Source organism: Papaver somniferum, chromosome 5, assembly GCF_003573695.1.
Source record: "Papaver somniferum cultivar HN1 chromosome 5, ASM357369v1, whole genome shotgun sequence".
NCBI classification, from domain to species: Eukaryota; Viridiplantae; Streptophyta; class Magnoliopsida; order Ranunculales; family Papaveraceae; genus Papaver; species Papaver somniferum.
In genome coordinates this window covers 194,630,864-194,644,187 of record NC_039362.1, presented here as the reverse complement: position 1 = coordinate 194,644,187, position 13,324 = coordinate 194,630,864, and the positions used below count along the sequence as shown (strand labels likewise).

Here is a 13,324-nt window from a genome sequence, read left to right as displayed (position 1 = left end):
CTAAACCTGATTAGTGAGGGGTAGATTAGGAATTAAAAAAATAATTAAATAAGGGGTGACCCTGATTTGATATTTGGATCCAATTTTTGTCTTTTTTCTCTATCCCCCAATTAGTTTTGATATCCCCAATCGCACGTTCAATTTTAATTAGTTGATTCTCTTTCATTATTATATTGAAATGACTAAATTTGTTTATGTATAATTCTTTTTTCTAATCAAGTTTATTTATTTTTTTGTACAAAATAATAATAATATATAGTACTTAATGGTAAAGATTAAAATAAAAATAAAGTTAAATTAAAATATTAAATGATTAAAACATGAATAAGAAATTTTATTATTAATTCATATATTTAACAATGTTCAGAGTTATTAAAATATAATTTTTAAACCATGTCTATTTTCATCATTAATCACATCATAAATACTTTATTGATTCTACGTCTAACTACTTTGTTTTTATAGTCCACAACTCAACGTGTTCGATCAAGTTGTTTTCATCGTCCACAACTCAAGTTGTTTATATAGTGGCAACTCAACGTCTAACAGAAGTGCATCATACGGCAATACCAAACTCGCCTAAATCATCTTTGAATACAAATTGTTTATGCCAGCCCATGCATAAAAAAAACAGCTCTCTGGTTTGGTAGATGCCAAGGGACAGTTAGACGGGAAATATAATATGTTTGACGTTACATCACATCTGCGGGGATAGCTCAGTTGGGAGAGCGTCAGACTGAAGATCTGAAGGTCGCGTGTTCGATCCATGCTCACCGCATCAAATTCACTTTTTATTTTTATCAAATAACTCCTTTTCGGAGTTGGCACAATTTTGCAGTTCTTCTGTAACTTGCGACACAAAGCTCAAGTGTTACGCTTAATTTTTTTTTATTTCCAGTGTGTTAAGCTCGTGATGTGCCTGGATCATGAGAAAGGCTTATTACATAATCGTATTATATATTCAACCCAAATTGCAAACCATCATGCTTCATTTGACTTAACTGCTCCATTAAATACCTGAATCCGGCAAATGGCTAAGCTAGCTAAGTAGTCAAAGAGAGCTGACAAAAGGAGCGGAAACGAATGAAAGACACAAAAGATTCAACGTCAACCTCAAGATAAGAAAAGAAAATGAGAAAACAAAGAGAAAAAGGTGTGACTTGGTTTGACCAAGTCATCAGATGATTTTCTAAATAAGCAACCCCATTTTTAACAACCAAACTTCCCAACCCTCATTTCTCTCTATCTCTCATTCAACCAATTCACATCTCTGCAACACCGCAACCAAACCCATAATTTTGCAGTTACCCGAATATCAATCTCCTAATGTGGACACCATGGAAGAAAAACAACCCAACAAGAATCCACAATTCTTCACCAGACTTCTTATGTTCATCATTCAAAGACATACAAAATCTTTGTAAAGAAGAAGAACCATCATCACAAGATCAAAAGGCGAAAGACCCAAAAAAAGTATTTCACCGTGTACGTATCGCAACCTCCGTATTACGTAGTTGGAATTCATGGAACTCGTTTTCACGGCAACCCAATTCTCCATTCTTAGAACCGTTAAATATATCACTCCCCGGTTCGGAGAAACGTATAGTTGTATATTTCACAAGTTTACGTGTAGTTCGTAAAACGTTTGAAGATTGTCGTACGGTTCGTTCGATTCTACGTGGATTTCGTGTTTTCGTGGACGAACGGGACTTGTCCATGGATTCTGGTTTCTTAGAAGAATTGCAGGAGATATTAGGATCTAAGGTACAAGTAACATTGCCAAGGGTATTCATTGGAGGCAGATATTATGGTGGTGCTGAAGAAATAAGACAACTGCATGAAACAGGAGAATTAAAGAAGTTGATTGAAGGTTTTCCTAAGGTAGAACCAGGTGTATGTGAAGATTGTGGTGGGTATCGATTTCATCTATGTGATCAATGTAATGGTAGCCGTAAGATTTATCTTGAGAAAGGTGGAGGGTTTAAAACTTGTTCGAGTTGCAATGAGAATGGTTTAACTAGGTGTCCTACCTGTGCATCTTTAGAAGAGTGATACATAGAATCACCCAAATCAAAATGGTAACACTTTCTAATTACCAGGGTTAATTTTTTTGTTAATTCCTTTCAATGTAATTTTATCCTTTGATTACATTAATTACAATACAATTCTTTTTAATTATTTTCTAATTTTTTGTCCAGATATAATATTTTGTGTCAAAAAGATTATTGGTTCTTATAATTTTTTGAGAATTTATTTTTTATTAGTTACCTGGAGTTCCGAGTGTTAACGAATTTTGAACTCACATCGTGTGTTCGTACACGGTGATTCATTCAGAAATGTTTGCTTTTGAGAATCGGCATTTGTATCATATTAGTCGTGCACATTGATCATTCATTCTAGCATTTAAGCTTTTCTCTCGATAAGATTGCAACTAAGTTGAAGCCCATTAAGACAAAGCCTAAAAATGACTCCTGCCCAAATGGTAAGATTATTTTGTTAATTTTTTAGTGTAATTTTTATCCTTTTATTACCTTAATTACTGATACAATAATTTTGTCTCGCTCTTTTTCCTTTCTTCTAGAGTATGACTGTATGAGTACACATACGTTGTCAAAATGATAATCATACGCGTTCTAATGATTTTCAGATAATATATCTTTAACTGGTTAGTTGAAATTTTGAGTGTTGAAGAATTTTGGATTCAGATGGTGTGTACGAAAACACGATGATTCAGAAATATTTTCGTTTGGGATTGACATTTGAATCATATTAGTTATGCACATTGAGCATGCCTACCATTTTATGAGAGAAGCTTTACCATCTATTCCTCGATGAGATTGCAAGCAACTAACTTGAAGCCGATCGAGTTGAGGCCCAATAATGATTCCAGCCCAAATGTTGTCATGTTCTTTTCTTAGCTGTTGGGAATTGTCAAAAATGTGGGTAGTAGTCCCATTTAAGTCGAATCACTTTTGCAGGTGACACTACATTTTCATGTGTGTTGCTGCAACAAGCAAAGCAACGTAGGGCACATTTGATGGTTGCAGGGTGCGAACTTCTGAGTGCCCTAATGGTTGGAACATGAGGCTCACAGATGTTGCAATTATTTGTGTTCATTCATGGGGGGGCTCCATATCCCAACCTAATCATATGTTTGATCTTTTTGTGTTTTTCTTTTTATTTTCTTTTGCAACTTGGGACTTGGTCCTTTGGATCCTATCCATGGGCGTTTATGATCTTGACTCTTGAGGTTGGAAGTTTGGGACCTTTGATTTCCTTTTGGTAGTGTACTTATTGTTTCAATATACGGAAAATGGGTCATTTGTCCAAATATTTTTAAATCACGGTTCAAATGAACGAGTAAAAAATAGTTTGGGTGAAATGGCAGCTTAAATTTAAAAAATAGCAGGATGAAACTGGATACATCCTGTGTAAATTAAAAATAAGAAAAAATATTTGAAAATGGGCACGATGAAACTGGTTACATCCTGCCTATTTTTACATATTTGTCCATTTAAACAGTATCAAAATCTAACTGTCCATTTCACCCAGGAATTGTTGATTTTGGTCTTTTTAACCAATTTTGAGTTCAATATATTGATTGACATGTTAAAAGGTTGGAGGTTGCAATTTCTTTCGATAATGTTGAAAATGACAAAGAATTTCGAGATTACACATCTTATGTAATTAACGAAATGCAATAAAAACTTGAATTATAGTGTTAGGTCTTACATTTATTTATTCGAAATTTTGATTTGAATAGCACCGTAAGTAAGGTTCACAACATTGTGGATGAACGTTGATTCTTTGGTTGAGCTCAAAGCTAATTTTGTGTTTAAACACCACATAAGAAGTACCTCTTCGACCTAATTATTTTTTGTCTTCCAAAAGTATAAAAAGTCACGAGTAGCTTGGGCACGTGATTTTAGAATGTTTTCTAAAAGCAAAAATGTTAGTGGTTTGTATTTAGATACACATTCTGAAATAGTTTTTTGATTTCTAAAAGTCAAAAACCAAAAAGTTAATTTGAGCATAATATTTCAGAACAAAAAGATTAACTTTTCGTTCTAGTATCCGAACAGTAATAACTCTTTATGAACCAATTTTTTTTGATTCGGATCTCTAGCAAGAAAACGGTATTCTCAGCCTTCAATTTTTGGTATTCTCCGCATTCAATTTTAGAATGCCTTCCAAAAATCATTTATTTTAGCAAGAAAATGGTTTACACCGCCGGTACAAGAGTAATATCACTCTTCAAGTCCTAACACCCACCTTTCCCATCTTAGCAAGAAAATGGTTTTCCAACAACTACACCAAAAATTTAGGCCATGCAGTAAAAAGGGATAAAAAGGTATGGTTTAGATATCATATCATATCATATCATATGCAGTAAAAAGGGATAAAAATTTAGTCAACTTTTTTTCTTCTTATATTTTTTTATAAGAGATCCTCCATCTCACAAACTCAAACCAGAAGCAACAACTGAAAAGCGCATGTCCCCTTGCTTGCAACTATAACAGAAAACCATATAAAAACCTACTCTTGGCTCTCGAGTCTTGAGTCATATCCAAGTTACAGTTTCTTTTCTTTCTTTCTTTCTTGGCTATAAAAAATCACCACCGTCTTGAGAAACTCACTTTTAGCATCATGGATCCCCTAGTCATGGTGCAGTGGGGCGGTCAATTGGGACTTTTTATGGATTAAGATATCTGGTGAACTCCACAGTCAGAATTTACTTGGCCCACTTCTTAACTCCACAGTCAAAATTTACTTTTGTCCCCAGTTAGTAATTCTTCGAATGATCGGTGAACGTATCCCAACCGTGTGAATATCCGAATGATACTTCCCAACTATTGGAACTCCGAACCTAGTTCGCGGATTATTCGCGAACTGACCGAATCCGAATGACATTTCCGAACTAGAATTCCCATAGGCAACTATCTGACCAGAGTTATGTTGATTGGTTTTTGTTTGATTTCGTATATATTTTATATTTAAATACAATTATTCAGTTAAAATTTTCTATTGGTAGTTGTTTAACCAGTGTTTTATGTGTTGATTTTTGTTTAAAAATCTATAAACTCGTTTATAATTCATTTATGCGATTAAATTGTTTACTACTTGTTAAATAATCACAATAAACTGTTTTTTTCATCTTATAAATCATATACGAATAAAATTAGTCTCCTAATAAGGTCATAATAATTATCAATTCATCATTTATGTAAGCGGAATTTTAAGTGTCGAACTCACATTTATAAAACGAATACGCACGTACATATGTCGTTCCGTCCGAACAACGAATCGTTGACCGGATTTTTGACCGAATCTGACCTATCTGAATCCGTATAATTCTCGTACGTATGCCGTCCCGAACTACTACCCGTACCCCGAATTGCTAACTAGCCAGTTTTGTCTCTCTGAAATAACTCTTCCTAGAACGGTAGACAAGAGGATAGAGATTCCGATGAGTACTAAGAGATACCAGTTTACTGACGAGGCTACAAAAATTTACATAAAATAAAGCACTTTTTCATATCGGAAAATGGGTCATTTGTCCAAATATTTTTAAATCACGGTTCAAATGGACGAGTAAAAAATAGTTTGGGTGAAATGGTCAAAAAAAATAGTAAGGATGAAACTGAATACATCCTGTGTAAATTAAAAATAAGAAAAAATATTTGAAAATGGGCACGATGAAACTGGTTTCATCCTAGCTTAAATTTAAAAAATAGCAAGGATGAAACTGGATACATCCTGTGTAAATTAAAAATAAGAAAAAATATTTGAAAATGGGCACGATGAAACTGGTTACATCCTGCCTATTTTTACATTTTTGTCCATTTAAACAATATCAAAATCTAACTGTCCATTTCATCCAGAAATTGTTGATTTTGATCTTTTTAACCAATTTTGTGTTTTCATATTGACATTTTTCCTACCAAAATAAAATATTTATAAGGCTCATATAACAAGCGTTGTCACAGTGATTTTCTCTCCCCTCATTATAGGAGAATGGCAGACCATGGGGAGCCGAGTTCTGAAGTAAGGAGGGGCAAATTAACAATATGGTCATATGGGCACATTGAGCTAGATGGCTAAAAATGGACGTAGGAGTCGGTTCATCTGGCGGCCCAATTACACATCCATGCTCTAAGCTGACTCTGAAAAGTCATAGGTTTCTCCCGAAAACCGGTGGCTCATTTAGCAAAAATAAAAAAGAACAGTTCGAGTAAGACGTTGCAAAACGGGTTCCATTAGCATTTAAATCTAGCCCTCTACCTCATGGTACCACACAAGTGTCTGACCTATTCAAAGGGTAAGAGATTTGGGCTAACTAGGAGTCTTCTCTCTTATTTTCAAGAGAAATAAACTAAAATTACGGACTGTAAATTTGGATTATTTGTTTGTTTCAATGTTGGATAATTGAGGTATGGCTATGAATTAATATACCAAACAAAAGAAAATAAGATGAAGATGACTGCCAATTTTGGCCTTTTACTAAGGTTATTGTTCTACCAATTTGGATTAAGGAATGTAACAAGACGAACCACCAAACCAGAAGAAGATGAGTATTGGACTTGGTAACTAAAAACAAAAGCAACGAAGATGAAAGGTAGTTGTAGTGCTTTTGTTTCACTTTCAACTTCCAAAAGAGGTTGGATTGGGTAGACTTGAGTGTTCATCTGTTAAAGTTTAGCAAATACGTGGAGTGACTCAATGGTATTGGGATAGAGTTTGCTATTATGAAGGTGTTTGTTTCTTTTTCATTGTCTTGGCATCTCCCAAATTATGTTGGTCCGATTGTTCTTTTTCACATTAAATTCACATAACCTACTCAAATAAATTTTTCACTAGACTACAAACATTTACTCCAATAAAGGGTCCTTTACAGCGTCCACAATGGACGACTAAACCCAAATATTTGATCCAGTGGATAGACGTAGTGGAACGGACCATCGATCCAAATTTGATCAAAGACTAAAACCCAGACCAAATTTGGTCGGCGACCAAGACCAAACCCAAATATAGTCGGGCATTTATATAGTCCACGCCCCATCACCAGGCGGACGTATAGTCCACGTCCCATCCCAGGCGGACGTATAGTCCACGGCCCACACCAGGTGAATGTATAGTGCATGCCTGTTTTTTTTTTCTTTTGTGTGGGGCGTGGTTTATACCTCCGCCCCACTCTTTACAAATTTCAAATGCATGGGGCGGGCTTAATACCTCCGCCCCATTTTTTGATTTATTTTTTTGAATCTTTCTGCACCGGGAGAACGTATAGTCCCCGTCCCACACCCGGCGTTGGTATAGTCCACGCCCCACACCAGGCGAACGTATAATGTACGTCTGACCAAATTTAATTTTTTCACCGTAACGTCACACACTAGACTAAACTCAAAATTTGGTCTTTTTTTTCCTCTTTGGTCTTTGGTTATACTCGCACCACTGCAGTTGCTCTTATGAGTTTTTAGAAGTTGCTTTTCCATTTCAAAAAGCAAAAGAAATAACAAGTTAGTTTTGGTAAGTAATTTGAGAATGACTTCTGGAAATAAAAAATTAAAAAAAATATTTTGTTTCTGACTTCTGCTTATGTTTTTTTTGTATCCAAACAGCTTATGAGAATTTGAGAATTTTTATTACTTTATTTTTAAGAAGTAAACTTTTACCTCTTAAAATAAAAATGTCAAAAACTATGTTAATTTGGGAATTACTTCTAAAAACCAAAAAAATAAAACAATAACTTTATGTGATTTTTGGGCTAGATTTCTGTTTCGGGCAACCAAATACTTCTAAGGCAAGTTCCTATGGGCATGGCAAACTATAAAGTTTGTCATTTTTGCACCCACTATGGAGCTGGCCAACTGGCAAACTCGCCACTTAGCCAGGCCAGATCAAGTTTCTACCGAGCGGTCGAGTCTTGACCGTTCGATGTTGTTTAGACCGACATCGATTTATATTCGGCCAGCCGGTCTAATCATCACAGCCACATAGAATCTGATCTAACTGTCGTAAATCTCCCCCTATAAATACCGAATTCCTCTTCCATTTTAACTTTCATTTTCTTTTCTCTATTATTCACATTTGTTAATCTAAAACAAATTTCATCATCCAACTCTTTGATTCACTCGTATTTTGTAGTTTTTTTTAATGTGTATCTATTTAATTCTCGATTAATTAAAAGCAATAAGATTAGGGGTCCAAAATTTACCTTAGCCGAAGATGAATGCATTTGCAGAAACTATGTGTTCTTTACACAAGATAGTGTCGATGGTGCCCAACAACAATCTACCAAGTTGTGGGATAACATATTTGCTAAATTTCGTGATGAAACTATGAACATCAACGATCATGATGCAAATGGATTGTCCGGTTGCTTCGTTGTAATCAACACCCAAGTTGCCTTGTATGTTGTTGCTATAATGCAAGATGCTCGTGCTCGAGCGAGCGGTCTTGTCGATGTTGATGTCGAAAGAAAGTGTCGAAATGATTGGCACCACAAACATGGGAAAAATTTTGGTTATGAAAGTTGTTATCATATTTTGAAAGTGTTGCCTAAATATAATCCATAAGTGTTAGGAAACATGCAGAATGTACCTACAAGTTCACCATACACTTCTTCTCCTTCGACGCCAGTTTCACAACCTTCTCAAACATCTCATCCCCCTCCGGAGAATCCATTTTATTCACCATAAACCACAACAAACAACAATTCCAACTTGAATGTCAATGCTGCGTTCAAGAGAAAATTATTAAGAAGAAACACTGCAGCGAGAAAAGCTGACCAAGAAGGAGAAGCAAGTGGAGGTTTTTTGGATACTTTTATAGATCATCAGAAGAATGTCGAAAAACAAAAAGAAGTAGACCGCATTTTTTGACTAGGGAGATGAAAAACATCGACAAACTCAATAGAAATTTGTTTCAGACTGTGACAAGAATTAGATTCTAAATGCAAACACCTTAACATTGATCCCCAGACAATTGATGGTATGGGAGATGGAAATGGACAGGTTAACAGAGGAGTTGGAAGAAAAACGAAACAAGAGAAATTTGGAAAAACAATTTGGTGGTCAAGCTGAAGATGAGGATGATGACGACCACGATGAAGCAGTTCCACTTAATTAATTAATGTATCATCTTTAATTTTAATGAAGATGTAGTAGTTCGGTTATGATGAATGAAATTATTCTAGTTTTTTATCACATTAAAACTTTGTAGTAGTTTTTTCATTACATTAAAACTTAAACTTGACAACATCTATTAAAACTAAACTTAAGCCTAACATCCCATACGAGTTATTAGAAACTCCTTAAGAATTTGGTAATCCGCTTTGTATTCAAAACTTTTTCCTTTCCATCTTCCCCACTCGTCTCGAGTTTGTATTCCTAATTCAACATTGGTGCCACCTCTAAGACAATATCTATTGACAATCCTTGTCATAGCTATAGAATCCATAAGATCTTTTTTGATAGTCATGAATCGGAAAAACAAAGAAGTTTGATCTCGGTTATGAGGATTACATGTCTCTATGCAGAAGGCGTCATGAATTTTACCCAAATAACTCATACTGGGTAAACCATTCATCCATCGTTCTTCACCTCTCTTCGGGTAGTATATTACATAGTTTTTACAAAGAGATAAATCTTCATCTTCAGTAAATCTAGGATCATCCATAAATTACCCAGAAAGTAGAGAAGTTTTTAAGTGAATGTGTGATTTTAAAATGGATGAAATGGTGTGGTTTTGAAATGGATGAAGTGGTATGCATTTATAAGGATTGTTGGCGATTGAGTCTAGACCGCTAGCGATTTAGTCTAGACCGCTACTTCTAATGAAAACTGTAAAAAAAAAATTAAACTTAAAACAACTTCAAAACAAAATTATGAAACAAACAATTAAACTTAAACAACTTCAAAACAAAAAATATGATACAAACGATTAAACTTAAACAACTAAACTTGACAACACTACTATTCGTCCTACATCTCTTCCAAACTCAGCCCACGTATTCGCTCTGAGATCTTCCCTTAACCTGTTATACAGAGTTTTGTTCTCGATGTGACTAGTCATTTGCACATAGTTCCTTGTAGTTAATCCCCTTTCAGGGTGAATCTCTGGCCTTAAGTCTTCATCTTCATGGTTAGTCCAATTCTTATTACGACGAGTTTCCTGAATTACCATGTTATGCATAATGATACAAGTCAGCATAGTCTTATGCATTTCACGAGCACTTAGACCACGATAAGGCACGCAAATGATGGCGAACTTCCGCTTCAGAATTCCAAAAGCTCATTCCACGTCCTTTTCCAATTCCATTTGTCTACTATCGAAAATGAGTATGAATGACCCATTTCACCGGCAGGTGGCTGACGGTAACATTGAACTAAAGTTAACCATTTTGGATAAATTCCATATGCAAGATAATAACCATGAGTGTATTGATTCTCGTTGATAACGAAATTTGCCTGATGACTAATTTCATACTTTAAATCCTCAAGTAACCGCAATCTGTGTAAAACATTTATATCGTTCTGAGATCCCGGGAGACCAAAAAAAGCGTGACATATCCAACAATCATAAGAAGCAGCGGCCTCAAGGATAACCGTTGGTTTTGCGTAGTGACCCTTATACTGACCGGCCCAATAGATAGGGCATCCGGTCCATACCCAATGCATGCAGTCAAGACTACAGCAAATCAATGGATTCTTCTGGATCTCTAGGTATATGCCCTACTCTTTTATACCTTTAATCCTCTGACATAGCAAATGGATGGGTTAGCCATCCCCATAGGAACCGCCTAACTATACTGATATTATTTTTTTTGATCGAATACTAAACTAATATCTAACCAGTGAATTAAACACGAATGAATCTACAAAAAAACTAGTTATTTTCTAAACTACTTGATTAGCAGTAATTTTTGGCTAGTAGTATCTATTATTCTTGACATTGTGGTTAAATCACAAACATTTTTCTTCTCTCATTTCTAAAAGCAAAATGATACAATGTACTATTTCTTTCGTGAAGTAAAAAAAATAAAATAAAAATAACTTCACTTAAAACTCTTGAAATCGACTTTCTAATTTATGAAGGATTGGTACATTTCGGTCGGCAAACAAGTTATACAATCAGAATTTCGCCGGCATCAGTACTTTAGACATTTCATTTCACAAGAATTATGCACTATTATTTGCTTGTGGTCCATTTTCTCATTAACCCCTTACACTAGCTTTACACCGGTACACAAGAATGTTATCACTCGCAAGCATGGACTCTTTAATACCTTACACCTTCCCCATCGATCTTAACAATAAAATGGTCTGAAAGCAATACATATAGAAAATGGTCTGACAAAGTACAACTCATTTTTTTTTCTTCCACATCATATTCTCATAGAAAGTGTCATTTTTCCTTGTATTTTAAGATACTTGATAGTATCCAGACAGTCAACTTTCCATCTGAAAACTCAAACTAGAAGCAATAAGTTGCAGCTCAGCCAAAAAGTGCATGTCCCCTTCTTGGCCTTACACTATGAGAAATGAAACTCACTTTTCGCATCATGGAGTGGGGCGGTCAATTGGGATTCTAAAGTCTCTCTTTTTTTCATCACAGATCCCCCCGGCTGAAAGATATACATTAAACAACAATAAAACTAGTAAGAAAAGGGGATACAATGCTAAGTTGGCAACGTCAAAGTTTGTGCACTGCAGTACCTAACCCAATATTAAGGGCGTACCATCAACAGTTTGTCGGTATGGAAACAGAATTTTGATCAAATGAAGGAATACACGTTATTTCCATGGAAAGATAACTATTTTCATGGAATTAATTCCTATCAAGCACATCCTTAGTCTAGTGTTAACTCCGCGGTCAAACTTACTTTACTCGAGAGGGTAATAAAATTTGTATGGAATAATAAATCGAAGGTTTGACAGGAATTTTTGGTACATTTTTAGTAAGTTCAAAGTATTTTTATTTTTTCAGAAGCAGAAGTCATCAAAAGTCAATTTTCTTATTTTTAAAGGTTATTTTGAAATTTTACACCCAAAATTAACTTTTTTCTTCTAACTTTGAAAAGTCCGAAAATAAAATTATTTTTGAACGTGCATCCAAAAACGCGATCAGAAAATATTTTTAAAATGAAAATATGAGCTTTGATTGGTCTTGAGATTTATTATTATTATTTATTTATTTTTCTTTGTAATTTGTCTCTTAGAGGCTAGAACAAGAACTATCAGACGGATGCAGCTCATTTCGCAAAAACCGGTTCGCATAAGTTTGCAAAATAGGTTCCACCAAAATTTAAACCTAGAGACCTCTGCCTCTCATCATGGTACCACCACAAGTGTCTCTGACCTATTCTTATTCTCGACAAAAGTAGAATAAAATTTTGGATTATTTGTTTGTGTCACTTTTAATATTGGATAATTGAGGTATGTGTATGGCTATGATTTAATTTTATTTTATTTTATACCACGCAAAAGAAAATAAGATGAAGATGACTGTCAATCAATCCTTATCAACTTCGGCCTTGGACTAAGATTATTGTCTTACCAATTTGTATCAAGAAATGAACCACCAAACCAGTAGAAGATGAGTAATGGACTTGGTAACTAAAAAAACAAAAGCAAGGAAGATCAAAGGTAGTTGTAGTGCTTTTGTTTGTGTATCAACTTTCAACTTCCAAAAGAGGTTGCAGGTTGGGTTGGGCAGACTTGAGTGCTCACTTGTCAAATTTTAGCAGCAAATACATGGAGTGACTCAAAGGGTAATTGGGATAGCTATGAAGAAGGTGTTTGTTTCCTTTTCATTGTCTTGGCATCATCTCCCAAATTATGTAGGTCTGATTATTCTTTTTCTCACGTTAAAAATAAAATAACTTTTATTAAAAATAAGATAAAAACGAATATGGCCTGTTTGGATAACGATTAAGAAATTGTTGAAGAAAAAAAATTTATAAATAGTTTAGGCAAATAATTTCAGACCTTGTGAAACAAATTATTTGTTCTTTTGACTTATACGATTGATCTATGCTTTTGTACCCTCTAATATTTTGTCAACTAATTATTTTATTTTATTTTTTGATTCTAACTCTGGAATTAGTTTTTGCTTCTAAGATTAAAAAGGATTTTTGAATTAATTTTTGCTTCTCGGAATTAAAAATACATTTGTTTCTAGTATCAAAATACCTCTACACTATTCAAATATCCAAGTCTTTCAGAAAAAACAACAATTCCAAAATCTTTATTTTTTCCAGAGCTATTTGATTTTAAATATTTTTTTGTCTGCAGTGTCTGTTATTCTTGACCGGATGAATTAA

At 34.6% G+C, this 13,324-nt stretch overlaps 1 protein-coding gene and 1 non-coding gene across 2 annotated transcripts; both read left to right on the top strand.

Moving 5' to 3' along the window:
• The first annotated feature begins 705 nt into the window (after positions 1–705).
• Positions 706–778, top strand: TRNAF-GAA. The gene has a single exon. It is a non-coding gene; the product is annotated as a tRNA-Phe (tRNA).
• A 434-nt stretch (positions 779–1,212) lies between these two features.
• Positions 1,213–2,186, top strand: LOC113278413 (uncharacterized protein At3g28850-like). The gene has a single exon (XM_026527262.1). It carries the CDS (start codon positions 1,327–1,329, stop codon positions 2,050–2,052), a length of 726 nt encoding a protein of 241 aa, XP_026383047.1. The 5' UTR covers positions 1,213–1,326; the 3' UTR covers positions 2,053–2,186.
• Positions 2,187–13,324: the final 11,138 nt, after the last annotated feature.